The sequence below is a fragment of the Micromesistius poutassou genome (assembly GCF_964030765.1).
Source record: "Micromesistius poutassou genome assembly, chromosome: 17".
NCBI lineage: Eukaryota > Metazoa > Chordata > Actinopteri > Gadiformes > Gadidae > Micromesistius > Micromesistius poutassou.
Window position 1 is genome coordinate 14,378,749 of NC_140287.1, and position 26,910 is coordinate 14,405,658.

General features: G+C 42.8%; 1 protein-coding gene across 1 annotated transcript; it reads left to right on the forward strand.

Annotated features, from left to right (window-relative positions):
* Positions 1 to 1,838: 1,838 nt before the first annotated feature.
* On the forward strand, positions 1,839 to 19,461 carry rcan3 (regulator of calcineurin 3; the record flags this gene model as incomplete). The annotated part of the gene is made up of 4 exons (XM_084481914.1): positions 1,839 to 1,964; positions 15,994 to 16,167; positions 17,238 to 17,409; positions 19,304 to 19,461. Exons 1-4 carry the CDS (start codon positions 1,878 to 1,880, stop codon positions 19,459 to 19,461), a joined length of 591 nt encoding a protein of 196 aa, XP_084338040.1. The 5' UTR covers positions 1,839 to 1,877.
* Positions 19,462 to 26,910: the final 7,449 nt, after the last annotated feature.

A 26,910-nucleotide genomic window follows, 5' to 3' on the forward strand; every position in this document is an offset into this window, starting at 1 on the left:
GACAGCCTTGATGGCTGATCCCTCACTGGCTGATCACTCATTGGCCGATCACCGACAAGCTGATTTCTGACTGGCAGATCACTTACTGTCACACTGACTGATCACTGATTGGCTGTTCGCTTGCTGGCTAGCTGGCGGCCTGGCGGAATTCTTGGTTAGAAATGCCACACTCATCTTTGTACTGTACTACTTTCACCCCCACTGCCACACAGCCATCCCCAGGCCCATCCTCATTTCCAGCCACTAAGTTTGTCCTGCTAACAATGGCTGACACAGACATATAAATAGCCCTTACTGCCCCCAGCCCTAATATGAATGGCTTATAGTCTTATCTGACAGCTAGCCTGGCATTTAAACTGGAGAATGGGAGAGAGAAAACAAAGAGAAACAAAGAGAGAGAGAGAGAGAGAGAGAGAGAGAGAGAGAGAGAGAGAGAGAGAGAGAGAGAGAGAGAGAGAGGGAGAAGAGGAGAGAGGAGAGAGGAGTAAAGATTATAATATGCAGTCAAATAAGTCCTGCAGTTTGAGCGTGTCATCTTGGTTATCGTCTCAGGCTTAGAGGCATTCTATACCTAGAGGCTGGTGAATAGGGCTACTTCAGGAACTGGACATAAACAGACCAGTACCAACACAATTCATTAAACCAGTGGATCAGATGTATATGGAATTGTTTTTAGCTGATGATGATCCTACAACGTAGTAAAGGTCGGGTTTCTAGTTTGGGGTACATTTGGGGTACCCCAGATCAGAGCTTCACAAATATCCCAAATTGTTAAATAAGAGTTATTTAGCAGATTGGATTTCTGGCATATATATTGTGGCGATCATGGCCGTGGTCGCCCGTGACCCGGCTTGCCTCAAGGGCTCCTGGGACAGGTCCGACGCATGGAACTATCAAACTATTTGGACTTTGAGCGCCCTCCTGGTTCTGCTTTACCGCTGTCATTATGAATGTGGTCGATGAGGGGGTTGCACCTCAATGACAGGTGGGCTTGGCTGGAGCGACGCTGGCACCACCGAGGCACTTATGTCCGCGGGATAATTGTCGGTTGTTATTTACGGGCCTTGGTTATGTTGTAAATAAAGGCAACTCTCAACGTCTAAAGGTGTATGGGGGAGCTGCGATAATAGACGAATAACCTGGGCTCACGTCGGGTCATTCCTTTGCATAATACAATGTTTGTGTGGGCTCCTTGGTGACATGATATAACAAAGTCCGTCATTTTGGTGCTGGATTAGTGTCAACGCCCGGTCACCCATTGAGGTTTAGTTCATGTTGACATCGACGCAAAACGAAAAAGCAGTATAAACCGGACTGTAATATCTGCAGTGCACATTGCCCAAGAACTATAGTGGCGTAAAAAAAATGAAAAACAGAACGAGCGTGAGGGAGGCGATGACGTCAATGTGGAGCCAACGTGCGCGCTGGGGTTGATGCGCTTCAACTCACGGACAGCGTTGCCAGATTGGACCAGATTCCCGTCCAATCTGGCACCGCAGCCAGTGTTGCCAGATTGGGCGGGAAATCTTCCCCAATCTGGCAACACTGCTCCTGGAGAGGATGAGGAGGGGAGGGGGGTAAGTGAGAGAGAGAGAGGGAGGAGAGAGGGGTGAAGAGAGACCGAACTTTGGTGCCGCCCACTGTATCACCGGTGCTGCTGCAGCATCACTTTCCACCGCGCACTAACGCAGTGAGGACGCACCACGGACACAGTGCACGTCGTTAGGAAAACGAGTCGACTTGAGGACTTACATTGAAACGCGGGGGGAAAAGAAGCACCCAGCTAAAATTGTACACTCTGACGACACGAAGAAGACAAAAAGCACGGGTTTTTATTTCCTTTTATTTTTTATTTCCCCCCCTAGCCACGAAAGGGAATGCCATCTATAAATATGAAACTGGAGATGGTGACCATCATCGCCTGCGAGGTAGATACAGAGGTGTTTACGTCCGACAAAATGCAGGTACCGTTTCCCCATCATGCACCTTTACGTTCAAAATGGTACTAATTCTAATGTACTAATGTGTTCGGTCTGTTTATGTTGTTCGGTATACTTATTGCTCGGGACCGACCGCTTTTGTTTCCCTGACTGCACATGCCCATCTATAAGTGTGCACGCACGTCTTGGGTGACGTTGAATGCAGCCCTTTCCGACGCCGCGGGTTTTTATCAATGGGAGCCGCAGCTCATCAGAATGCAGCTCTCGAACCGACACACTGATGTCCTCAGTTGTGCTTTCAATGACTGACATGCGTTTGTAGCATCGCGTGGGAGACTGGTGGACAACATTGGACGCTGCTGGCGAGGGCATACATGTAGCACAACAAAGACGTATTGTAGCTTGGCAATGGCAGCAATCGTTGTAATCATGTTATGCTCGCTTTAAGTTGTTCCTGCGTAAGTTCCATAGCTGAATGACGTCCATGCGATTGGGATCATTTGCCAATGCAGGACGCAAAGGCCGATGGGGGCAGTTTTAGACGCAGTGGTGAAGCGTTCTTTCCCCCTAGCTACCAAGCTCTCCTTGTTTTCTTTCCACTTATTATCTGTCATTGCTATCATCGATGTGATGCGCCAGGATAGGATGTAGCAGGTTTGGGTATCTTGACAGCTGTGGGGGACTATTGTATATTGGGCAGCTTTGGCGTCCAATGCGTGTTTGTGTTCTAGCGCCCCACCTAAAGCACAGGAACGTGCCAGTGCGGCTTCTTAAAAGGCCAAGCAGGTGTTGTGGCAATCAATTAAAACTGTTCAGATTCTCTCTCCAGGTTTCTGGTTGATGGACGAGGAGTGAGAGAGTGAGAGAGAGAGAGAGAGAGAGAGAGAGAGAGAGAGAGAGAGAGAGAGACACACACACACACACACACACACACACACACACACACACACACACACACACACACACACACACACACACACACACACACACACACACACACACATGCTTGCAAGAGCATGTCTGTCCTGCATGCAATGATGCATTTAAATATAGTGTCTAATTCAATGCATAAACACATAGACACAACTCTAGCTGTGTGGCTGGGTCTAATGACAGCACATCCAGTGGAGACCAGCCCAGGTGAGGCAGACCAGTCTAGCACTCTTCACTGGTTCCTGTAATCATGGGATGGCCGCTCTTATCTATCATATTATTGGTCATGTGATCAGAGGGTTAGGATTGAGCTTGAGCAAAATCAACATCTTCAGGGTCCTGGCAACAACAATGAGAACATGGGGTGTTGATTTCTTTGAACATATCAAGGGTACAATCATGAGTATTTTGGACTGGTATTTTCTGCAGTCAACAGTTTTTTCAACAATCAGTAGTATTTCCACAAATACCAAAGTATTGTGCATTCGCTCTCTTCAACTGCCACAATTCAATTCCTAGAGTTAATGGATGATAATCCACTCATGGAGCCAATGAACGAGTGAATCCATTGGGTCAATACATAATGAAAAGGTATGGTCAGATTGGTGACGTTGTGTAGAAAAACAATCAGCTTCACCTCAGCGATAGTAATCAGCTTGACCTGGTTTAGACGGCAGCAAACCTCGTATGTATAGAGATCCCAGATCAGCTGGTCTTCCCCATCCCCGGCCCTGTTGTTCTGATCAGAAAGGCTCTGTCAGGCAGACTCTTATCAGAGGACGGGTTGCGACCACAGAGAATCAGCAGAAGAAGAAGAAGCAGAATCAAAGGAGGAGACAGACTGAATGGCACAAAGAACAGAGCTAATCCTGGGCTTCCTGGCACACACACACACACACACACACACACACACACACACACACACACACACACACACACACACACACACATACACACATACACACACACACACGCACACATGTGTGGGGGGCGAGAGAGATAGAGAGCCCAGATTAAAGCAGGACACACGTGGTGTGCTGTGTTCAACTCCCTGCCAGCCTTGCATAGATACAACCTTATTATAATCCTTATTGTGATCATACTTTTAATGAGACTGAGACTCTTCTCATCGACTCACGTTTGGTCGACTATTAGGGGGCAGCCCTAGGTCTTAGGATGTAAAGTTTAATTTTCTCTGCTCCAACTGATGTGAGATGCGGTGGGGTGTTATTTATAGACGTAACATGGGCAGATTAGTGTATGCTTCACCGAGCAAACATTAAGGAGCACATGAATGAAAGACAAGTTTGGCTTTTAATTGTGAGTGTGAAGACGATGTGTGCGTAAGAACAAAGAGAAAATGCTCCAGAAAATGTTTGCACTGAAACAGGAGCCATGGGTGTCTCTTGTTCTATGGTTGGATTAGAAGTTACAGTAGAAGCTAATAACTTTGCGCATGAAAAAGAGGCGGTGTTTGTGTTGAATTTCACACTTCCAAGATTCACTGAAAACATGGGCTTTTTGCAGACACTTTTATCCAAAGCGAATTCCATTAAGTACATTTGTCATAAGAAAGTGAAACAATATATCGCTGTCGGTAGAATAAGGTTGTCCATAGAACCAAGTGCAAAGCACTAACAATCGCTATGTTAACCCATTCCCCGTATACAACAAAGATAGCTAGGATAAGATGCTACATAACTAAGTACTATAACTAAATAAGACATACAATAAGTGTGTACATAAGTGCCAGAGTGCGTTCATAAAGTGCCATTAAGTCAATTAAGTGACCTTAATTCTTGTATTTCCGAGAGGGAAATTGTAGTGTCTGGCTGCAGAGATGAACTCAGGCTGAGTGAATACGTCAGTTCTTGTTGTTTCTATGCGAAAGCCTCAGATCAAGAACGCAGGCGGATCCAGAGACTGTCAATGCTGGCGCAATAGTTCAGATGTAAACCCCATCATTACCGGCAAAGTCAAGCAGCTTCAGGAGATAACATTGCGGGACGTGTCTGTGAATTTCATAGTGGTTATACAAGCATTATAGCACAACACAAGGGCAGGATGGCTGTGCCATATTCTTACTGTAGCCACTTAATGTTCCTAGCATCTGCTTGTCAATGCTAGGGCTCAAGGACTAGGATGTGTTCGACTGCCAATGAGTCAATAAATATCAGAATACATCATAAAGAAAACAAAGCCTTTAGATATAGCAGGGCTTGAGTTACTGCAGCAACAGAAATTAAATGCAGCTCTAACTGCCCGATAGAAACCATACGCAGGCCTACGCTGGCGTCCCCTTTAATCTTCCCCTCCCATAAACACACACACACACACACACACACACGCACACACAGAAATACAGTAGTAGCAACGATATCCAGTCGCACCAAAGAATATGCTATCCACAACAGTGACTCAGCAGACACAGAGACAGACACAAACACACCTCAAAGAGAGAGGAATATACTCCCTTCCAACAGCCATGCAAGCAGGGCTTGCTCTCAGAGCTATCCCAGGGTAGTCATCACGTCCTGGGCTACTTCTGTTGCCCCACCCCCTCCTCCCTCCTTCCTCTCTAATTGCTGTTATTTTATGAACCTGCTACTAGTTACAGTTCGGTGAAAAGAGTAGAACATGGATATGCTTTGTTCAGGCCTCTGAGGGTTGTTTGTAGTCTTTACTGACGATGGGTTGGTTTCTACTATTCTGTCGTTTGTTTCCCTTTCAAGATGTTTATTTTAGCCTGCAGTGGAGAAAGATATGCTACTTACTTTTTACTTTTTTACTGTCACTATCATCATTGTGGGTAATTGCCATTTTGATGTCTCTTGTCTGGCAAAACGTAGAAGAGAGGCTTAATTTAGGTAAAAAATAGACGCCTGAAACCCTGCTATTAACTATAGCAGGGTTTAAGCAGCGCTAGGAAGCAGGACCTCTCATTTAGTAGTTAGTGATCATTTGGGCACCAATCTGCAATCCCCTTAACACTATTTATTTCTTCATTTAATATTGTGAATGCTATTGATTATGTAGTTAGCCCATTTGCCACAACAGCCCTGCAATGTTCCATTTGTTCGTATTCATCTATTGGATTGTCTGCAGTGAAAAATCAATGTTTTAGTTTTTTTACTACCACACTTTTCGACAACAAGTTGTGAGTTATGGTCACAGGCCAAATGTTTCACACAACACACACTGCTGAATGTGTTTTCTGTTACCTTTTGTTCGTGGTTACAATATTAACTGTGTATAAACCTGAATTAATTAATTAATTAATTAATTGTTAATAAATTGTTTATTCCAAGTGCATATGAGTGTGAAGTTTACATTGTGTATGCTGTAATATATAGAAGGTTTGGCTAGTCCACAATATCTTATTCTTCTTGGTCATATTGAAAGATCAGTGGATTAAATTACAACCTACTGTATTTTATGATTCTTAATTCATTCAACATTTGATGAAAACTGAGACTGCATTGAAATCAGCCAGGCTGACGATCACTATTTGAATAGGAGTTACGGTTGTCGTAAAAATACACATATATGTCACACGAAACACACTTTCCCCAGGTTGTCGGGGTGAACAAGAGAGTTTGAGGAGTAGTGGACAGAGGATGGAGATAGACAGTGACGGTATCATGTTCGGAGCCGCTCGGAAACCAGATCCACATTCTGGCAGGGTTGAGCAGGCCCGATGCGGAGCGCCAGGCTCAGGTGTGCTCGGCTCCCCCGGTCTGTGCACAAGTCAGGCGGGGACGCGCGGCTCACGTTGCCCTGAAACTCTAGCGGAACAAGGGCTCGGGTATCAACCTAAAGGTTATGGCACCGCATCTATTAAAGTGACGTACAACAAAAGGACAGTCTCCCGGCCTGTGGGGGTCTGGTTACGAGCTGCAGCCATGGTCACAGCGATTATGATTTTAGATGAGGAGTCGGTCGAGAAAAAAACAGAGCAAACAGTTGTTAGATTTCAGCGTATTTCTAAGCTATTCGTATAGACTCTGCCTTGTGTATTTTTTCGTCACTGTAATTCCTGAAGTAGAAAATCAAGACAACTTGACAGGTTGGATCAGAGGGTCCAGGATGTTATACAGCACAGGAACAGACTTAGGTGGGGTAGTCTAGTCTTCGTATAGGTGGGTGAGGAGCAGTCTCCAGACGTGCTAGTTGGCTGTCGATCCCTCTTCTCACCAAACCAAAGGTTTGGGGCAAGTATTATAGGAAAGAAAACGTGAACAACAAAAGAACAGAAGCAGTCTCTCCCTTGATAAGGTATGTGGTCCTGGCTATGGCCCAGACGGCCTGTTTGGTTCGTCCTTGTAGGGACGTAAACAAATGGAGGATTGTTGGAAATAACACCTGGTATCAGTTGGTGAGGCACTGGCCTGTCCCAACACTAAGACACTATTGTGAACACAGAGAGACACTCAAATACACCAACATTCTACACAGTGTGTGTAGGGTATGCATGGTGGTCCTCCCTTGGTAGCTGGTCAGAAGTGGACCGAGGGGATTCTATTTAGTGGAAGCCGTAGAAGCTGTGAAGAGAACGTTTGTTTATCTATAAAATGTTATATTGTAGCAGAATATCCGGTTTTCTCCTGTCACCTTACAAAGAGATAAATATTCCATGAGGAATTCAAATGGGACAGAAAATGTCCACCTCAATGGCATTTTTAATGCATGAAATGAGACAACATTTGGATTGAAAACTTCAAGAAAATAGCTGTGAGAAATTGTCTTACTAAAGGAAAAAATTGCATCATAGCAATGACAACATAGCTTCTTGTATAATGTAATTGGCTTGGGGCGGGGGGGTTGCCCACACAAACCTTGAAGGTACACACACACACACACACACACACAAACACTCACACACACACGACACACAAACAAACTCAACATGGACAGACTGACACTGCCAGACTGACAGAGAGTAAATTAAGAGGGCAACAAATAAGTAAAGGCGGGGAATGATGCGAGGGGCTCGATAGCAGGTGGGTAGTCATACGGCAACAGGCGGGTAGTCAGACAGGCAAGGGTTTGGCAACAGGATGGTCGGCAGACTGTACACAGGGACAAGGCTGTTAGCATGAGCGATGGAACACAACGACCAAACAATCTTGACATGAGGAGGGGCCAGGGACAAGGTACTGACTGTTAGGTGTGAAACAACGCTCCAGCAATGATTGTCTGGAGAACCGGGGGTTGAAATACTGTGTGCTGATGGAAGATCGCCGGCAGGTGTGTAGAGCGTGGGTGATGAATGGATGTTGAGAGACCGGCCCCCCGCTAGGTGGCAGAAGTGGAAGGCGTGACACACACACACACACACACACATGCACACACACACGCACACACACATGCACACACGCACACACAATATTCATCACATCTGTGGGTGTAGGGTCTCCAATGTTAACTTTAAAGCACCCACTCTGTTGAAACTCAGCCAGACATGTGGTAAACATACTGTGTACTGTATTACTCGTGTATACTATAAGACAATAACGCAAGGTTTTGTTTTAGGCTAAAGCTTTGTTGTTAATTCAAGTGTGAGACATGTTATCATATGCGTTACTATCATAACAGATGTTGACGTTTTCCCCACTAGGCTTATATTCTCGACTAGTGATGCTAACACTTAGACACACATGTTTTCATGCAATCATTTGAGAGTTTTTATTAATTTCTCTTTGCAAATTGAGCAACATACAAAGGTGGATGAGACGGCTATACATAGCGTCTGATCCATATCATACTTAACTGTTCTTAAAGCCAGGAATACATTGTAAACTGCTTGATCATCACTATTGCTAGCATCTGCATAACCACCAAGTTGACGAGAGAGAGAGAGAGAGAGAGAGAGAGAGAGAGAGAGAGAGAGAGAGAGAGGTATGAGAAGCAATGTAAAGAGACAGTGGTTTAGACAAAAAGAGATGGAGGTAAGAGTAAAGAGCGAGAGAAAGAGAGAGAGAGATATAAAGAGAGATAGAGGTGGATAGAGGATGAGAGAGATAGTTTGATGAAAGGATGAGTAAATTAGAGATACATAGCATGGTTTAGAGAGAGAGAGAGAGAGAGAGAAGGCTATGCCTCTATATGCTGCGGTGCGGTAAAGAGAGACTTTACCTCCAGCAAAGCCTCACCATCTCTTACGCAACGCTGTCTGACTGACGCTGGATTACCTGCAGAGTGTCTTCATCTGTGTCATTCTCCTATCATGCGTGTCTCTGTTTGTCTAACTGTGTGTTTGTTTGGGTCTGTATATGTGTGTGTGTGTGTGTGTGTGTGTGTGTGTGTGTGTGTTTTTTGTTAGTGTGTTAATGTGTTGCACAGTCATGCATGGCTCATCGGGGGTGGCAAAATATGGCCCCGGGCGTCGGTAATCACAGATGGACTGACATAATTTTGAGTATTTGTATTGCAAAAATAAGCTAACAAGATAGCAACAATCCTGTCATCACCACACACCACCATCCCGCAAAGACACACACAAACACGCACACACGCAGGCACGCACACACACACACACACACACACACACACACACACACACACACACACACACATGCACACACACACAAACCAAGATTATGATACATATTCAAATTTCCATTATCATACCATTTCCAGACTTTGGTCTTAGATTAGCCCCATGCTCTGGTAGGAACTGTGGACACCAGTTAGCTTTGTGTGTAGGCTATTGGTAGCCTGGGGGCCTCAGTGCTCAAAGATTGCAGCTTTGTTTGTATGCACACCAGGGTTTGTTAAAACAATTTCTACATGTCAGCGTGTTCAGGTGATTTGCTATTCAGAATCATTTTCATAATCCAAAACTCTTGAGGATTGCAGTGGTGGGACCTGAGGAAATGGGTTGAATACCTATGACTAATTTATGACTATGGTTAGGCCACAACCAGGCAAACCACATTTGAACAATTATGTTCAAAACATAAAAATGACCTACTATTATAAACTGTGTGTGGATTATAAACTGTGTGTGGAGAAACAACATTTTTGAAGTGATGTCAAAAGAGGTCTTTGTGTTGTAGAATTACAGAGATACTTAATTCAAATAGCATCTAGCCCAGCTAGCACTGGCATGTATCAGACTTTGTACCTCTAGCGGCATTTGCTGTCACTGCAGGGTCCAGTCCACACTGACAATAACGCTGCCCAGAGAGTGTATGCTAACATCTGGCCAATCATGTCAAAAGTAGGCTACACTGAAAAGTAAAAGCTGGTTTTATCTGACTAGACCACATTCATCTTTCTTTATTCTCATCCTAAATTCCAAACAGGTAATTCAACATGGGTTTTGGTGGATTGTCATCTAGGTTGCAGCCTGGATGAAAATGGGTAATTCCACGGGTCTTTGGGTTGATTGTGATAGGTTTTAGCATGGATGACAATGCAGTTCACAGGATAGATGGATGAAAAAGCTGGAAATCTGAATTAGAATTTTATTTTGATACTCCAGAGTCCAGACATATACATGATAGACATGATACATCTACAAATGTTTCTGCAACTTCATAAAATGTATGATAACTGCTGATTGATGAATGCATTTCTCTGCTGAGATGCCATCATTATGCAGCACTCTGTATCGGCCAATCCCATACAGCTGTGGTGACTATCGAATGCCTGGGCCTCACATGTCATGTAACCCCTTACCCCTAGTGTCCCCACTTTGTAAGTGAAGAAAAGAGTGTGTGTGTGTGTGTGTGTGTGTGTGTGTGTGTGTGTGTGTGTTTTTGTGTGTATGTGTGTGTGTATGTCTGTCTGTCTGTGTGCATGTGTGCGTGCCTGTATGAGTGTGTGTGTGTGTGTGTGTGTGTGTGTGTGTGTGTTTTCCAAGCCTGAAGGTGTTTGTTTTGAGTGTGTTGCATGAGTGGTGGTACTGTAGGCACAGAGCTATTTATACAGGCTGATGGAACCACACACACCTCACAGGTGCAGCCAGGCTTATGATCCTCTCCCCAATGTCCGGGAAGGACTGGACAATGGAACACCGAACCAAACGGAATTATTCATGAAAATGACGTAAACCAATAAAGAACTAACGGAAATCTGATTTGGAAAAATCCTAAAAATAGACTCTGTATTATATAGGATGTAATACACTGTATTATATAATTATTGTGTGTGTGTGTGTGTGTGTGGGGGGGGGGGTTGTGTGTGGGGTTGTGTGTATTTGTAAGGGCATGTGTGTGTAAGTTTGTGTGTCAGTTGGGGTGTATTCCTTGGTGTTTGTGTGTGTGTGTGTGTGTGTGTGTGCTGTACACAAGTTTATCTATGTACATTTGAGGCATTCATGCAACATACAGATCGATCAAAGGGCTGTTATTAAATGTCAGTTTGTTCTTTTCTGATGTGCTGCGTTTTCTCAGTGCGATCATTATAACAAATAAAGGGAGCAGGTGCATGTAATTCTCAACTGCACAGAGAATGAACACGGTCACAAAATGATATTGGATTTTAAGAATTGTTTGTGAGAAACGTGATACGAGCGTATTTTTCTTTATTTTCCTGTATTTTTCAGTTTTGTATTCCATCAAAACTATACTATACTCATATCACAATGCCTTAGTACTCAATGTGTGTGTGTGTGTGTGTGTGTGTGTGTGTGTGTGTGTGTGTGTGTGTGTGTGTGTGTGTGTGTGTGTGTGTGCGTGCGTGCGTGCGTGCGTGTGTGTGTGTGTGTGCACGTGCGTGCGTGCGGGTGAGAGAGAGAGACAGGGACCTGGTACTTTCCAAGGTTTGTGTGTGTTTTTGTTTGTAAGCCCTTTGAGTGGTCACAGAAATTTGAAAATGTTATATAATTGAAATGCATGAATGCAGTTCAATTGAGAGACGGCAGAGAGGCCGATATACAAACAAACATCGACAGAGCGAGGGAGAAAAGGCAGAAAGAGAAGGCCCTGCAGTCATTTTATACTGAACAAACATATTCTTGTCGTCACATAACAGAACTAAGTGTGCTGTGCAAAATAGAACACGTTCTTTACAATATGTACAGAGTGACAATATCTGTAACTCCTATCATTATATATCATAACATAGTTTTTAGGGATGCGAATCCAGAATTTGCATCCATCCAACATGAATGCTAAAAGATAGACAGACTAAACTGTTCCTCCTAATCTTCCGGTCGAATAACCCACTCGTCTTTTGTATCGTTCAATTGCTCCAAAGTGACCACAACACAATTATAACGCTTATGGACGGTTTTTAATTTTTTGTGATTGTGTCTCAGCCCCACTTGGCTCCTTTATGTCAGATTCATTGTTTATCCTGATAATTCCCTTGTGATTTGGCTGGGGCCCGTGTGTGTGTGTGTGTGTGTGTGTGTGTGTGTGTGTGTGTGTGTGTGTGTGTGTGTGTGTGTGTGTGTGTGTGTGCTGCTCAATGGGCCTCATGCTGATGACAGCCTTGTCACGTCTTCACAGTGTTGGCAGATTTTCCATTCCCATCAGGAAAATAACTGCCTCATTACCCAAGAGGCAATCTGTTGAGCAGGGGGAAGAGTTGAGTGGCAAAGGTATGCTAACTAGTGTTACATCTCTGCTCTTCTGCCGTCAGTCGTTTTATGCTGTCTGTATCTTCTCTTTCTTATTCTCTACGCCTCTATTTCTCATTATTTTATTCATTTTCTCTCCATCTTACCTTCAAATGAACAAAATGTGACTTTGATTAGATGATCAATTCCACACACTTAATTAGATGTAGTTTTTTTATTCTATCTCTCTCTTTCTCTCTCTCTCTCTCGGAGAGAGATTCCCAGATTCCCGGAAACATATAGTATATATATAAATAACGCTACGGTAGTAGCGTTATTTTATAGTAGTGGTAGTAGTGGTGTTACAAAAAGAGACAAAAAGGTTACGGCTACTAGTAACATCCCTACTAAAACAGTATCACAAAGCTGGCGTAGGGCGTAACCATGGCTGTAACACAACCCCTCTTTCCTAAAACCCATTTTTTAAATCTCCTAGTGTTCGAATTCAAGCTGAAACTGTGTGTTCACTGGCTCTTTCATGTTTGTTTCATTAGTACCAGTTAGTACTGGATAAAAACAGATGATATTGTACAGGTAAACTAGAGTGTGTGTGTGTGTGTGTGTGTGTGTGTGTGTGTGTGTGTGTGTGTGTGTGTGAGAGTGTTGATGACAATTGTTGAGGAGAGTGTTGATGACAATTAGTAACACCAAATTGTTACTGTCCTGGGGTAACACAAAAAGTGGACGTTTTAACTGGTTTAATGTCCTCCGTTTTGTCCTCCTTCCTATACTGCCAAGCTCACACTTATTCACTTCTCACTTTACATAGACATGGATACGGACTGTAGCCACACGTGTGTGTGTGTGTGTGTGTGTGTGTGTGTGTGTGTGTGTGTGTGTGTGTGTGTGTGTGTGTGTGTGTGTGTTTGTGTGTGTGCTTTTGTGTGTTTGCTGCATTATGTTGGATGCCCTCCAGTTCAGTATTTGTCAAAGTAGTTAAGTAGTTATCTACTGTATATTATACAGTATCTATTTACTGTATGCTATACAGTGTTTTTGTATCGAATAGTATAAAGTAGATTGAAACTACCACGTCACAGTTAATCAGTTTCCACATGTTCCCTGTTCATGTTCCCACACACGCACTCACACACACCAACACAAACACAAGCACAAACACCCACACAGAAACAACAAAGGCAGTGAGTGTTGATGACAGATGAGCAGGCGACTGTAACCTAAAGCCTTTCCTCCTCTTCCTCGCCTGCCCTCGTCTTCCTCCTCTCCCATTAGGATGTGTGCTCATAGAAGAGGGCATGAATAAGTGAGCAGCGCACTCACTTAAGTTTCACACTACCGTAATGACCCAAATAGAAGACCATCCACCCTTTTTCAAGACTCGTAAAATATATTTTTTAAGATCAAATCAGTTTTTTCATTATATATTATAGAGAATCATTATATTAGAAAATCATCCAGGATGCTCTACTGTCCATAAACTTCCAGAGAGGAGAGGAAAATAACCTCAGCTGAGATCACGGAATCCAAGAGTTCGTATGTGCGTGGAACTTCAGTGTCCAGTGACGGAAATAAGCTTTTTGCTGACAACGTCACGGTTGCGGTGTGCAAGCAGTTTTTCAGACACATTTCCTGCGAAAGAAATCGTCTTATATTCGGGTCATTACGGTAATAGTTAGCCTGTGTGTGTGTGTGTGTACGTGTCTGTGCTTGTCTCTGCGTGTGTGTGTTTGTGTGTACGTGTCTGTGTGCGAGTATCTGTGTTGTAAAAATAAACAGCTGAAACCATAATCTGACATTATGTTGCCAAAACATAATTTAAAGTAAAACACTGCTCAGTGTGTCTATTTATATGAATGAGTGTGTGGGTATCTTCTTGCATGTGTGCTTGTGTGGGCTTACATCCCGTGTACTTGTTTACTTATACCAGCTAATCAGTCCCCACGCATTTGGTTTGATGACATGTGGGTAAATTCTTTGATCACATCAAGGCGTTGCCAGTTGCTCTCTAAAGACTTAAGTGGACTTGGATGTCGGCCAAACAATGCCTATGTTGTGTGTCTCAGGCAAATGTTGTGTTATTTCGATAAAGAGTGTCTTAAGTTAATCTGTAGAGAGCCAGGAGTTGTTATGGTGTTCAATTACGGTGACATAATTATTCTTTCAAACGGGGGTTACTGTAAAAGCATTTCCCTTTTAGAAATCTACACGCATGGTCAGTGGCCAATCAATAGAGGTGGGGGGAGTTGTTTTACCTTATTTATATATTAAACATATATTTATATGTAACTTTTTTTTACTTGTATAGTGTATAGTGTATAGTGTATACAGGGTACTCTTGTAAAATAATTTGTAAGTTCAATGAGACTTAAATAAAGGCAAAAATAATATATGTATTAAAGTTACTTACAAGTGAGGCTGAGAACAATGAAGTTGTATCTAACCAAATGTTTACAGAAAAGTACTACACTACCACTTTCTAAAAGGAACAGTGCAGTGCAGCTATTGGAGGGGTTCCTAATCATGTGATCTGAAGTTCCATAAAAAGAGTTCAAGCCGCCATTCTGGTCATTCTTGACCAGAAATGTGCAAATCAACCAATTAAAAAGGTGGAAAAAAGAACCAAGATGGGCGCTTGGAATGTGCATGATATTGTGATATGTCTGCCATTTTGTATAATCTGCCATTTTCGGTAGTGTAATATTCATAAATATGATCAAATGTTGAGTATCAGAGACAAAAAGGTGAAGTGATGGGAGTTTATAAGTATTTTCTACCTGATAGTACCTATCATAGATACCTACCTGAAGTAATACACCTGGGAAATGCAGCAACATTTGAAAGACTAAACCCCTTGGATGATGGTATAGCAATTTGGTGATGGGGCTACAGATGGATGAGGTGACTTTTCCCCCCTCATTATTCAAATCATTGCTCTCATTTATAAAGCTGAAATCTGTGTAAAGGAGTGTTGATAATGTAATGCTGTTAAGTAGTATTTTAACACCATCTAATGTTCACCGTCATGGTGCAGTGTTATCTAGGATTTCTCAGCGGAAGTCTCTGTGGCTACACGTTTTAGCACTATCTTTATTCTTGATTCTTTCCCGGGCGACTTTGACTGTGTGTGAATTCAAACATCATTTTGTGTCTCTTGCCTGTCAGCGATCCCATTCAGTATTGACCATCACGTTGATATTTGTTTTCCAACGGTAAGAGAGGGACTGTGAATGTGATGTCTCTCATTAGACGACGTGTGTCATTCAGGAGCGGGCCACCGTTGACATGGTAACCTTATCTTCTTTGTAGGGCTGTGCAATTAATCAAATTTTGATCGCAATTTCGATTTTTGGGTCAGAGAGGTTTGGTTTTTTTTGGAGAGAAATGCTGAATAAATGCATCATGTTTTATATATTTGGCCTGTTAAGCCCTTTGAGACTGTAATGGTGATTAAGGGCTATACAAATGAAATTGAATTTAATTGAATTTAATGTTTTCGAACTCGTTTGAATAATCGTGATTTCAATATTGACCAAAAGAAAAAAGATTATGATTTTTTTCCATAATCGAGCCGCCCTACTTCTTTGCTTACAGGAGCGCTTCGAGGCCTTGTTCAGGAGCTACGACGCACAGACCACCTTCCAGATGTTCAAAAGTTTCCGGAGAGTTCGCATCACCTTCGGAACCCCGGAGGCGGCCGCCCACGCACGCAGCGAGCTGCACGAGACGGAGTTCAACGGCCAGCAGCTCAAGCTCTTCTTTGCTCAGGTCAGAGGTCACCCACAAAGCTAGTGGTGGAGGTGAACAGGTTTACATAGATCGCTTGAGATCTAATTGTATCTATTTGATTTCTTGATTATATTACATTATGTAACAATAGAGATATACAGATTTTAATAGATTATGTAACAATAGATAGGGTTAGCAATTTCTTTACACTTAATTGCTTCGGATTAAATTCGTTACGGGTCAAGGTATTTGATTTACAAATGGTAAATGGTCCTCATTTATATAGCGCTTTTATCCAAAGCGCTTTACAGTGTTGACTGACATTCACCCATTCATGCACACATTCACACACCGACAGCGGAGTGAACCACGCAGGGCTACAGCTCGTCAGGAGTAATTATTATTATCAGCTAGGAGGAGCCGGGGATTGAAACAGCAACCTTGCGGTTACCAGCCAACCCGCTCTACCTCCTGAGCTAATGCCACCCCCATTTACACACTAACAGTGTTTTGGTATACAAAGTATAATATATCTATAGCATCTATGGTCAAATATAATGTATACTAAATAGACCCTTCCCTCCTCATCCCGCAAAATATACACTTACAATGTCAGGAATAAAATATTTAAATGTATCTATGGGAAATGTGGTGATGAGTAAAACCATAATGTTATTCTATTCTGTGTAACAATGCAATACACTGTGTAACTCTTCTCAATGGCCACATTTGGAAGAGGGTTTGCCTGAAGCCTTTTCTTTCCAGTTATTCTCCAGACCTGTCCCCTGATCTACAGTTTATGAATTCTCGTCTACTTAGCTGTCTCACCCCTTCACGCCCCCTAGGGGCTCAGAGGGCCATAGCCACTATGATCCTCTTCTCCTTCTGTGTCCTTCATAGTACGCATTGTTCTCTCCATGGACTCCTTCAAACGTGCGCACTGATTCCCAATCGGGACAATCATCACAGCCCCGCATAGTGAGGCAGGACAGGGGTGTGGCAAGGGTGTTTGAGATCCAATGACCTGTTATCAAAAAAGAAATCAGCTTTGGAAACAAGCGTCTTCAGCTATATGACTGAGCAGAGAGGTCCTGCTCTGTGTGATCCAGGTCCAAAATGGAGGTGAGGACGTGGACAAGGCGTACCTGGCGCCCCCCCAGCCCGTCAAGCAGTTCCTGATCTCTCCGCCCGCCTCCCCCCCCGGGGGGTGGAGCCAGAGTGAAGACGCCACGCCCGTCATCAACTACGACCTGCTGTGTGCGGTGGCCAAGCTGGGACCAGGTGGGTACCTGGGGTAGTGGGGGGGGGGGGGGGGGGGGGTTGTGGTTTTTGTACTGGTGGTTGTTGTGGTTGTTGTTGTTGTGGTGGTGCTTGTGGTGGTGCTGGTTGTTGTTGATGTTCTTTTTTTTTACTGGTGGTTGTTGTGGTGGTTGTGGTGGTTGATGTCCTGGTTGTCGTTGTGGTGGTGGTTGTTGCGGTTGTTATTCTGTTTTTTGTTGTGGTGGTTGTTCTGTTATTTGTTGTGGTGGTTGATGTTCTGGTTGTTGTTGTGGTGGTGGTTGTTGTGGTTGTTGTTGTGGTGGTGTTGGTGGTGGTGGTTGTGGTTGTTGATTCAAAGTGACGGGACAGGATGTGGAATATGACTTGACGTGTGCAGTGGATAGAATTGTAGCCTGATGTGCCATCAGGGATTAAGAGGAGTTAAGTAAGAATGGATTATGAATACACAAACTTGGTTGAAGGATGTCTTTTGTTTGAAGTACAAATCTGTAACTTTTTATTACAATAATATGAGTAAGCTAAGAATAACATAACAGCGAACTAAATTAATACAAATATTGCTAAACCAATACAAGTACCACTATGAACAAATCTTCCTAAATTTTCCTAAATTTCCCCTTGGAGATGGATAGTACCAATCTGTTCTAAATGTCATTTACTACAACTTATAGTTCTTAAATAATGATAAGACAACAGCTAATAATAAGACAACAGCTACTATCATCCTACCACCAAAACAGAGAAATGGAAAAGAGAGAGCTATTCTTTATTTTATAGAGGATAATTAACCTGGTAGTCAACTCATTTGGAGCTCACTCATTAAAAAACCTGTGTGCTCAAAGCTATATTAGCCTTTAAACCCCAAGAGGTATTACATACAGACACAGACTAGAACATTTGTAAATTAACCTTTTAACCCGGTGTCCCTAGTTCTTGTTAGCATTGCTCTTTAAAGGACTGCTGCTAAATTATACATTTTTTAAGGGTAAGAGGATCAGCTTTTTAAATGTTAAGCTCTTCAACTTTTACTTTTAACTTCAAACTTCGCAAATTAAAATGTAGGCGAGATTGCGATGCAGACGTGTTTTCCAATTCTACACAGGCAGGAACGGTTGTACGAGAGATGTACTAACCATAACCACTGTCAAAGCCACCCTCGGAAGCGGTGTTGTATTTATATTTACATAGAAAACAGCATTGTTAGCACAAACACATCATTCATATTTTATTATACAACGACATTCACACACACTCAAACACACACACTCACTCAGTACACACTTCTTCAGGTTGTCCATAGCCGAAGAAATGAAAAAACCTCACCATTCTCTGCCATATCAGCACAGGAAGTCCGGCATCAGGAAATGTGTTGGTGTATTTCTCATGTCTCCTACTCTGGGGGTGACATTCCATACCTGATAAGTGCTTTGCAACACACGGACTCCCTCAGCCAAGAGCATGTGGTAGCAACAGGCCCCCACAGCCCCACAGCGCCCCCCCCCCCCGCCCCCCCCGCCCCCGTCGGACTCGCTCACTGCTGCCTGCCAACGTCTCGCATCGCCATGGCAACCGTGATACAATCTAGCCTGTGTATGTCTTCAATCAAGAGCGTGATCAGCGTCCTGATGAAAAGGAAGGCCTCAAGATGTGTCATTTTCGCTTTCTGTCGCCTCTGTGTGTTTCGACAAATTGGCCCAACGACAGGAAGCGGCACGTTGTTGCATAACAGCGTCCCGGTGTTTTTATGTTCAGCCTAATGAAATGTTGTCGTCTGCCGCGGCGCAACCGGCAATTACACCCGCCGAAAGAGTATGTGTATATAAACTCCAATGTTCATTTATCCTTCCTCTTCCTCTTCCTCTCCTCCTCCCCCTCGCCCCTCCCTCTCACCCAGCAGGTGAGAAGTACGAGCTGCACGCGGGCACCGAGTCCACCCCCAGCGTGGTGGTGCACGTGTGCGAGAGCGAGGCTGAGGAGGAGGCCGAGGCGCGGCCAAAGCAGAAGATCGTCCAGACCAGACGTCCCGAGGGCGCTCCCAATGTCTTGAACTAAAAGACGGAAGACACTCCTTTCACCCACCACCAATAACCTCCTTCTGTCTTTCTCTCGCTCTCTCTCTCTCTCTCTCTCTCACACACGCTCTCTCGCTATCTGTGCACCGGTGGCAGTGCGATCGCCTGCCCCCCCCCCCCCCCCCCCACCCCTTATATCCATGAACACACCTGGCTGTCTCTCTCTCTCTCTCTCTCTCTCTCTCGTCTTTATTGGCCCGTGCAGAGATGAGTGGTCGACGCCCCATCATTTCAGTTCAACTACTTAGCGAAATCAAACCCGACAAACATCGACACAGTGTTTGCGAGGGGGATGCGTGGCGATGGAATGAGGTGGCCTGAGTGCACAGTGGGAGAGGGGGTGGGGAGGAAAGGGGGTGGGAGTGGATGGATGAGAACCACACACACACACGCACACTCATCATTTACATGCAGTGGACCCCGTGGGGACTTGTGGCAGCATCCCCACTTCTCGACGTGCCCCCCCCCGACCCCTGGCCCCTCAGCCTCTGACGGTTCTCAAGACAGGAGGGGATAAGAACAAAAAACGACGGAAATCCCATATTCACATTTTCATACACGCTTTCTATCTATTGCTAGTGCTTGGTGATGAGTTAGTTGTTTGCCTTTTTGCGAAAGTCTCGACTCTCCTTTTCTTTTCTTTTTTTGTCTGAGTATGGTTGATATTTGTTGCTATTTGACTGAGGCACACAGCTAACCTAACAAATGTGCTTTTACTATCTTTTTCTTCAAATGTTTTATTTTGCTTTTTGCTCTTCCGGTTCTGAATTGTATGTCTCTTTCTTGGGTTTTTTCAATCCTCCATCTTCATGTTTCCTCTTCAGCGTAGGCCTACACGGCACCAGGACTGACTGCGCCGCCATGTTCCTGCTCTTGACTGCATGAGTATATATATATATACATATATATACTGTATTACAAAACAGAAACACAGAATGCTCAACAGATATATAAAGAAAAAAAGGATCGTATTTAACGTTTCAATGCACACACACACACACACACACACACACACACACACACACCTACACACACACAGCATGGAGCGCCATGTGTTACAGATCAAAAAAAGTTGTGGTGGACGTTCTTTTCTCACTCTTTGACCAGTCTTGTTCATTTTAAAGATGTGTTGTGTTTTTATTTTTTTCTGATACTACTAGATGTGTACTCCTAAAAATATGTATTTGATACACAAATAGTTTTTTTGCATGCAAGTTATTTCTGTAGTCAAAGAGCTGCGGTGTTTTTCTTTTCTACTGTTTACGAGGGGTGACGGCAAAACTGAATCATTGTCTTTGAAGTGAACGCATATCTATGCTATATACGAGTTTGAGACTGACGAAAAAGCCTGGATTTTATGAAGAAAATCTATTTGACCGTTTGGTGGTTCCTCCTTATAACTTGACGACAAACCGGCCTCTTATTGCGTCTTTTTGTTGGTGTTCAAACATCAGTCAGATTGCTCAAAACACATTAGATTGATAACTCTTAATACCCGTCTAGGAACCTATTTTATTATACTTCATTGAACATATTTTGCATGTGTTTAAATTGGAGCGTCTCGCGTCCACATCTCCACTTCTATTACTTTTCTATGAGGCCACTTCGTATGTGTCAGGGTTTTCCTTCCGAAACCTTCTACTGCTTGTTTTGCACAGAGTACCTCTTGATATCTCTAAGCGACAGTGCAGGACAACCCCCTCTTTGCCCCCACCTCTGCACCACCGCCATCGACTGTCATCCACCCTATCCCTGCTGTCAAAAGCTGTGTACTGCGGTGAAAAAACGAACCATTTATTTGGATCTACTATCTTACTACAAGAAGCATTTTTTTTGCAGAGAAAGTAGAAAAAAAGGTAGCCTCATGAGAAAACCAACCAAAGCAATCACTAACTCACTCACTCGCTCAAGCATCTACACGTTAAAATCACATTGATTTTCGTTACACTGTTTAATTTTCTATTCATTTTCCTATTAATAGTGTTTATTTTCCGTTTTTTTCAGTTGATTAGTTTGGGAATTGGTCAATTGAATTGACTGGGATTCTGGGAATCATCTTCATACTGCTTTCATACGAGTTTAAACTAACCAAGATCAATACAACTTTTATTTTTTACATTCTTTTTAGAAACCCATCAGCTGAGTGGATCTCGTCCAGTCATACTTTAGTGATGTTATAGAGAAATAAATCGAACAACTGACTAGTAAAGCACTGTTGAGTGTCAGTGGTGAGTCTAAACCATATTTGTATTAGGCAGCATGAAATCTACAGAAAAAAATACTTTATTTTGCTATTTCAATATTAGCTAGCAAAAGAAGAGTCTCTGCATGCAAGCACTTTATTGTCAGTATTTTGTTACCTTTTCTCCACACTGTGTAAATGATTCATGCTACAAACTGAAATGTAGAATACACGCTGTATATATATTTTTTGCTTTCTTTTGTGCTTTCTTATTTTCTTTCCTTCGCTCAAGCTGAACACCTGGGTAGCCTTCTCACCAGCATATTGCCAGTGAGTGAAACACACGTTTCTCAATTTATATTTCCTTATTCTAGTGTGTACCTTCGCGGTCAGTGCAACTGTACTTTAAAACAAATAATGAATGAGTCGAAATGGATGGGAAGATTTTTACAAACGCGTCATTGAAATGTGGCGGTTGACACTGTGGAGCTGATTTTGATCTTCAGTTGGTCCATGTTAGTCTGTGTTCTTTCAGGGGCACATTTCATGGCGAATGAATGGAGAGTCCTCTTATTTAAATGGCCCACATTAACATAGTGTCGTTTAAACAGTTTGTGTCTGTTGAACTGGCTGCGGCAAATGGGGAACACGTTTTATGGAAGAAGAAGTTGCAGGAGAGAGAAACATATTTGAAATTGTTGTTGTTTTTTTACTGTCTGTGGTTAATGGTTATTTGAAGATCGTTGAATAATAAAGAATGATTATGATTGGAAGGAAAATGTATATTTATGTACATATGCCAAGTGTATTTGTTGCGAGGCCAGTCCCAGTGTGCAGTTTTATGGCTTCTCTTTATGTTACAAAGATACAAAATAATAAAATGAAGTCCTGACAATGCTCGATCAAAACCCATCTCTCATTGTGTTGTGTTGAACATGGACTCGTGTTTTATTCGTCTTGAGGAAAGTCTACTTAAAGGTCAATAAAACTGTTGGTCACTGTTGTATTGTTTTTGTTCAAATAAAAAATATTGTGTCTTGTATTGTATGAATTCAGAAAACAAAGTAGCAAAACAAGCAATAATTTCCAGTTCTCTATACAGTCTGTATTTTCATGTTCTGTACTTATTTCAGAGAGATGGTCTCTGTCTCTTATGGTATCAGCTTCTACTTGTGTAGTATACTTGTCCTTTGTTTCACTAACATTAATTATATAAAGAGGTATTCTTAAAAAAATGCTTAGTGTCATTCATTATAGCAGTTTGCTTTTTACTCTGGTAAAAGAAGAACACTCATGTTTTTCCGAGACAGACGAACATACACTTACAAATACACACATACACACACACACAGATTTATGAACGAGTTTGCAAATGGCCTGCTATAGGTAGATAAGGACCCTTGGAGGTAATAACAAACAAACACTTTCTTCTACTCTTTAAACCATTCCCCCTGCTGATACTGTTTGCATATTGTATGTACAGGTATACACACACCTTTGACTGTAACTATTACTGTAATAAATTGCAATCACTTGAAGTGGAATCTCTATGTGGCAATGACTAATGACGTATTTTCTGCCTTGCAGGCCAACAATAGTTATTTTGAAAGAATGAGTGATGGTTTTGTTGACAGTGAATTGAGTAATAATGGATTTCTTTCATCGCCATCCTCCTTTCTGATTCCACCGCCTCATTGTGTTAAGGTGGGTTGAAACAGGGCAAAAAACCACAACTGAAACAACAGCGACAATGACACATTGGTGTGAGTGATTGCATTGCACACATAATTTGTCAGAAAAGATGTGTCGTCATAGCCATTCAGGGCCTTATGGAAGATATGTTATGTTTAATTTAAATACAGTAAAAGAGAGGATATAGGACGGGGATATAAGGCTTGGTCTTGTTTTTCTTCATGCAGGGGATCCATTCCTGATCTATCCGGTCATTTTGTTCTCCACTTCTCCAGTGTTTTTCCTATCTGCTACTTCTATCTCCCTCTATTTACCTCTGACAGCAAACTCAGAAATCAATAACTCACAGCACCACCGACCTATCGACGCAGGGTAATAGAAAATCGGAATTCATCTATTCCTGTTAGATAGCACCATTACTGAAAAGGTTAAACAAGCATTGAACTTATGTGATTTGATCATTCAGGATTTGGTTAGACTGTAGTAGGCCTACGTTGTACAGATTAATTAAATGTGTTATTATCGGTTGTTGTGGTATGCCCAACCTTTGGCACTCGCCATCACAAAAGTATTATTGTTTAATAGGAATATGATTCGATTTAAAAATAAATTAATTACTGAATTTTGGGTGTGGTTTGCTGAACAAAGGTCAGCTACATCAAATTAAAGTACAAAAGTTTCATTTTCACAATGTTTTCATTTACAGTGATTCCCTGAGGTCCATAAGGTGGTACATTTTTGTATGTGTGTACCCGTGGCCACAGAAAGCCCTCTTTCATGGCTGCAGAGAGTGGGGGAATTCCTCTTTACAATGAGCCTTACTGTGTCAGGGAGGAGGAGGTTAGCTCCAATACCTCACTATATATGCACACCTAGGGGGAGGGAAGGAGCTACACAGTTAGTGATGTTTTTCCTTAAATATAGATAGGTGTATGGTGGCAGAGACATTATGGATGATTGGTCTTTCACCTCACAATCTAAAACCTAAATTTTTCTTTAGATTTTGTTAGATGTTTGTAATGGAGGAACTGGAGTACATGGTAATTAATAGAGGAGGAATGGTCAACAGGTTTGTATGTTATTGTGGGGTGGCTGTAATAACTAATAATAAATCATATTTTCTTATGCTATTTTGGACTCTAGGTAGATAAGGTAGGTTTAAATGACTGCAAAGAGCTGTGGACACAACATCTGGTTGTAAATCAAAGTATACACAAGTATAGACATAAACACAGATTATATATATATATATATATTGTGCAAACAAAATGTAATCTAAGACTGGCGTACACATAAGAGTGTTCTGAGTAATGCATTGTGCAAAACATTTCTAGCGATCTTATCATAAAATCCCATAGGTGTGCTGTTTGCCAACAACATTTCAGATTCCATGTTGTGAGAAAAGAAAAAAAAAGGAGATAATAATCAATCCAGTGTTTGTGAAATGTGATCCTGCAGGCTTTATATGTACACTTAAGTCGTGGGCCATCATAAGAAGTCATCCCGGCCAGCTTTAAGAATGTGTGCTAACTAAGTTAAAAAAGGCAAGCAGACGTAGCCTACCACCACCCCACACAAACAGCAACGACAACGGGGCAAGTTCAATTACATGCTCTGACAAAAGCACTGTGCACTGGCTATCAGTGCACTTACAGGCAACACCTAGCCCATCGCAGGTAACAGGAGCCGCAAGCCTGGCGGCTAGTTTGGCACTGGCCGGGGAAACACCATTATGCCCACTGTTACAGGTGTGATAGGAGCCTGGGAACGAGAGGGGGGGAGTGAAAGAAGTGGTAGAGGAGGGAGGGAGGGAGAGGACGAAGTGACTGTGGACACGGGGAAGAGAGAGAGAGAGAGAGAGAGAGAGAGAGAGAGAGTGATGAGTAAATGATGAACACGTTCGCTTGATAGAAATTATTTGTTGTAACAGATTCCAAAGTTAATGGAAAGTAAAACCGAATCTAGAGCAAATCTATAGAGCACGACCCAAACCAAGTAACCTTGGAGGCATGGAAGTAATTGACACAGTTCTTTTCCAACTATGTACACAAAAGATGGCTTCCCTTGAAAAGTGAATTAATGTTTGATAACACTATTGAGAGCCATACATTTGTCCAGATACCAGACACACACACACACACACACACACACACACACACACACACACACACACACACACACACACACACACACACACACACACACACACACACACACACAGCCACACCCAGTACAGGGTGTACATGTAGTAGAGACTCTACTAGAGAGAGGAGAGGACGAAACATTATAGAGAGGGCAGAGCAAGGAGTGAGAGCTCGGCTTTTGATCCGACACTACGGCACGCCTAGGGGTCAGGCGGAGGGACCTGAAAAACCAGCTGGCTGAAATCATGACGCTCCGGGAGCCGCAGAACAGAGAGTACCCAGGAGGAGCCATGGAGTCTATCCTCTTCTTAGATTCCCACTCGTGTTAACTTTTCACTTGTTGTTGTTGTTGTTGTTTTTGGCCGTTGATGTGGTTTTTGGGGTTCTTACGTTACGTTAAACTATTTTTTCTCGTGGATTTTCTCCTCTGCATACCGAAGATACCGTGCGTGGACGCGGCAGGTGTCAGAGCTCTTTCGTTAATTTCGTCGTTCCTTTCGAAGCCTCAGACCCGACAGCCCTGCTCTCACATCAGACCCTAGAACGGCGGGCTATGCCCCCCTCGGTCGGCTAAGGTAGAGGGGGCGAGGTGCCGCTCTATCTGGCTCCCACCTGCACACTGAGGACCAAATCAAAGCTACGACGCCAGACATTTTGGTACGTAACTAGAAGGTTAAAACTTTTAAAATAGAATTGTAACCCTGTCAACTTTGTGTAGATACGTACATAGCTACTTTAGTGTTGGTTTGTTTGTTATCCAAGGTGACATGCTTTGAATGTGCTGCTGGTTATAACCGAGTATAGCCTCGACCTAGGCCGACGATGGGTACTTTGTCTGTTGTTCGTGTGTGTGTGTGTGTGTGTGTGTGTGTGTGTGTGTGTGTGTGTGTGTGTGTGTGTGTGTGTGTGTGTGAGAAGAGGTGATCTTTGGGGAAACAATAGGTGAGTCTCGGGTGAAACGGTGCGCATGAATAAAGCCACGACAAAACAAAAAGATTTTCCATGCAAGGATGGAACTTTTGTTCATATATTCGAAATTTGCGAGTGGGGTTCAGAAAAACAATAATTCTTCGTCATGCGTATAAGTATACATATTCTGCGCCGCCGCTCCCCATACGCAGAGTACGCAGAGCGCGTAGGGCCCCAAGTACCTGGGGGGCCCCCCCAAGTACCGGGGGGGTGGGGGGGCTAAATTAAATCAGCGTAAGCATAGAGTAACTGGCTTAATTAATGAATACTTAGATAAATAAGCTCTTATTATTATTATTATTATTATTATTGTTATTAATATACATAAAACGTAACTTATTAGACATCAAAAGTAAGGCTAAACCAGTTCATTTTCAGTTATTTAAATAGCAGGTATCACTTATCACAGCGTTAATACTGAGGTTGTGGCAGGCAAAGGCCT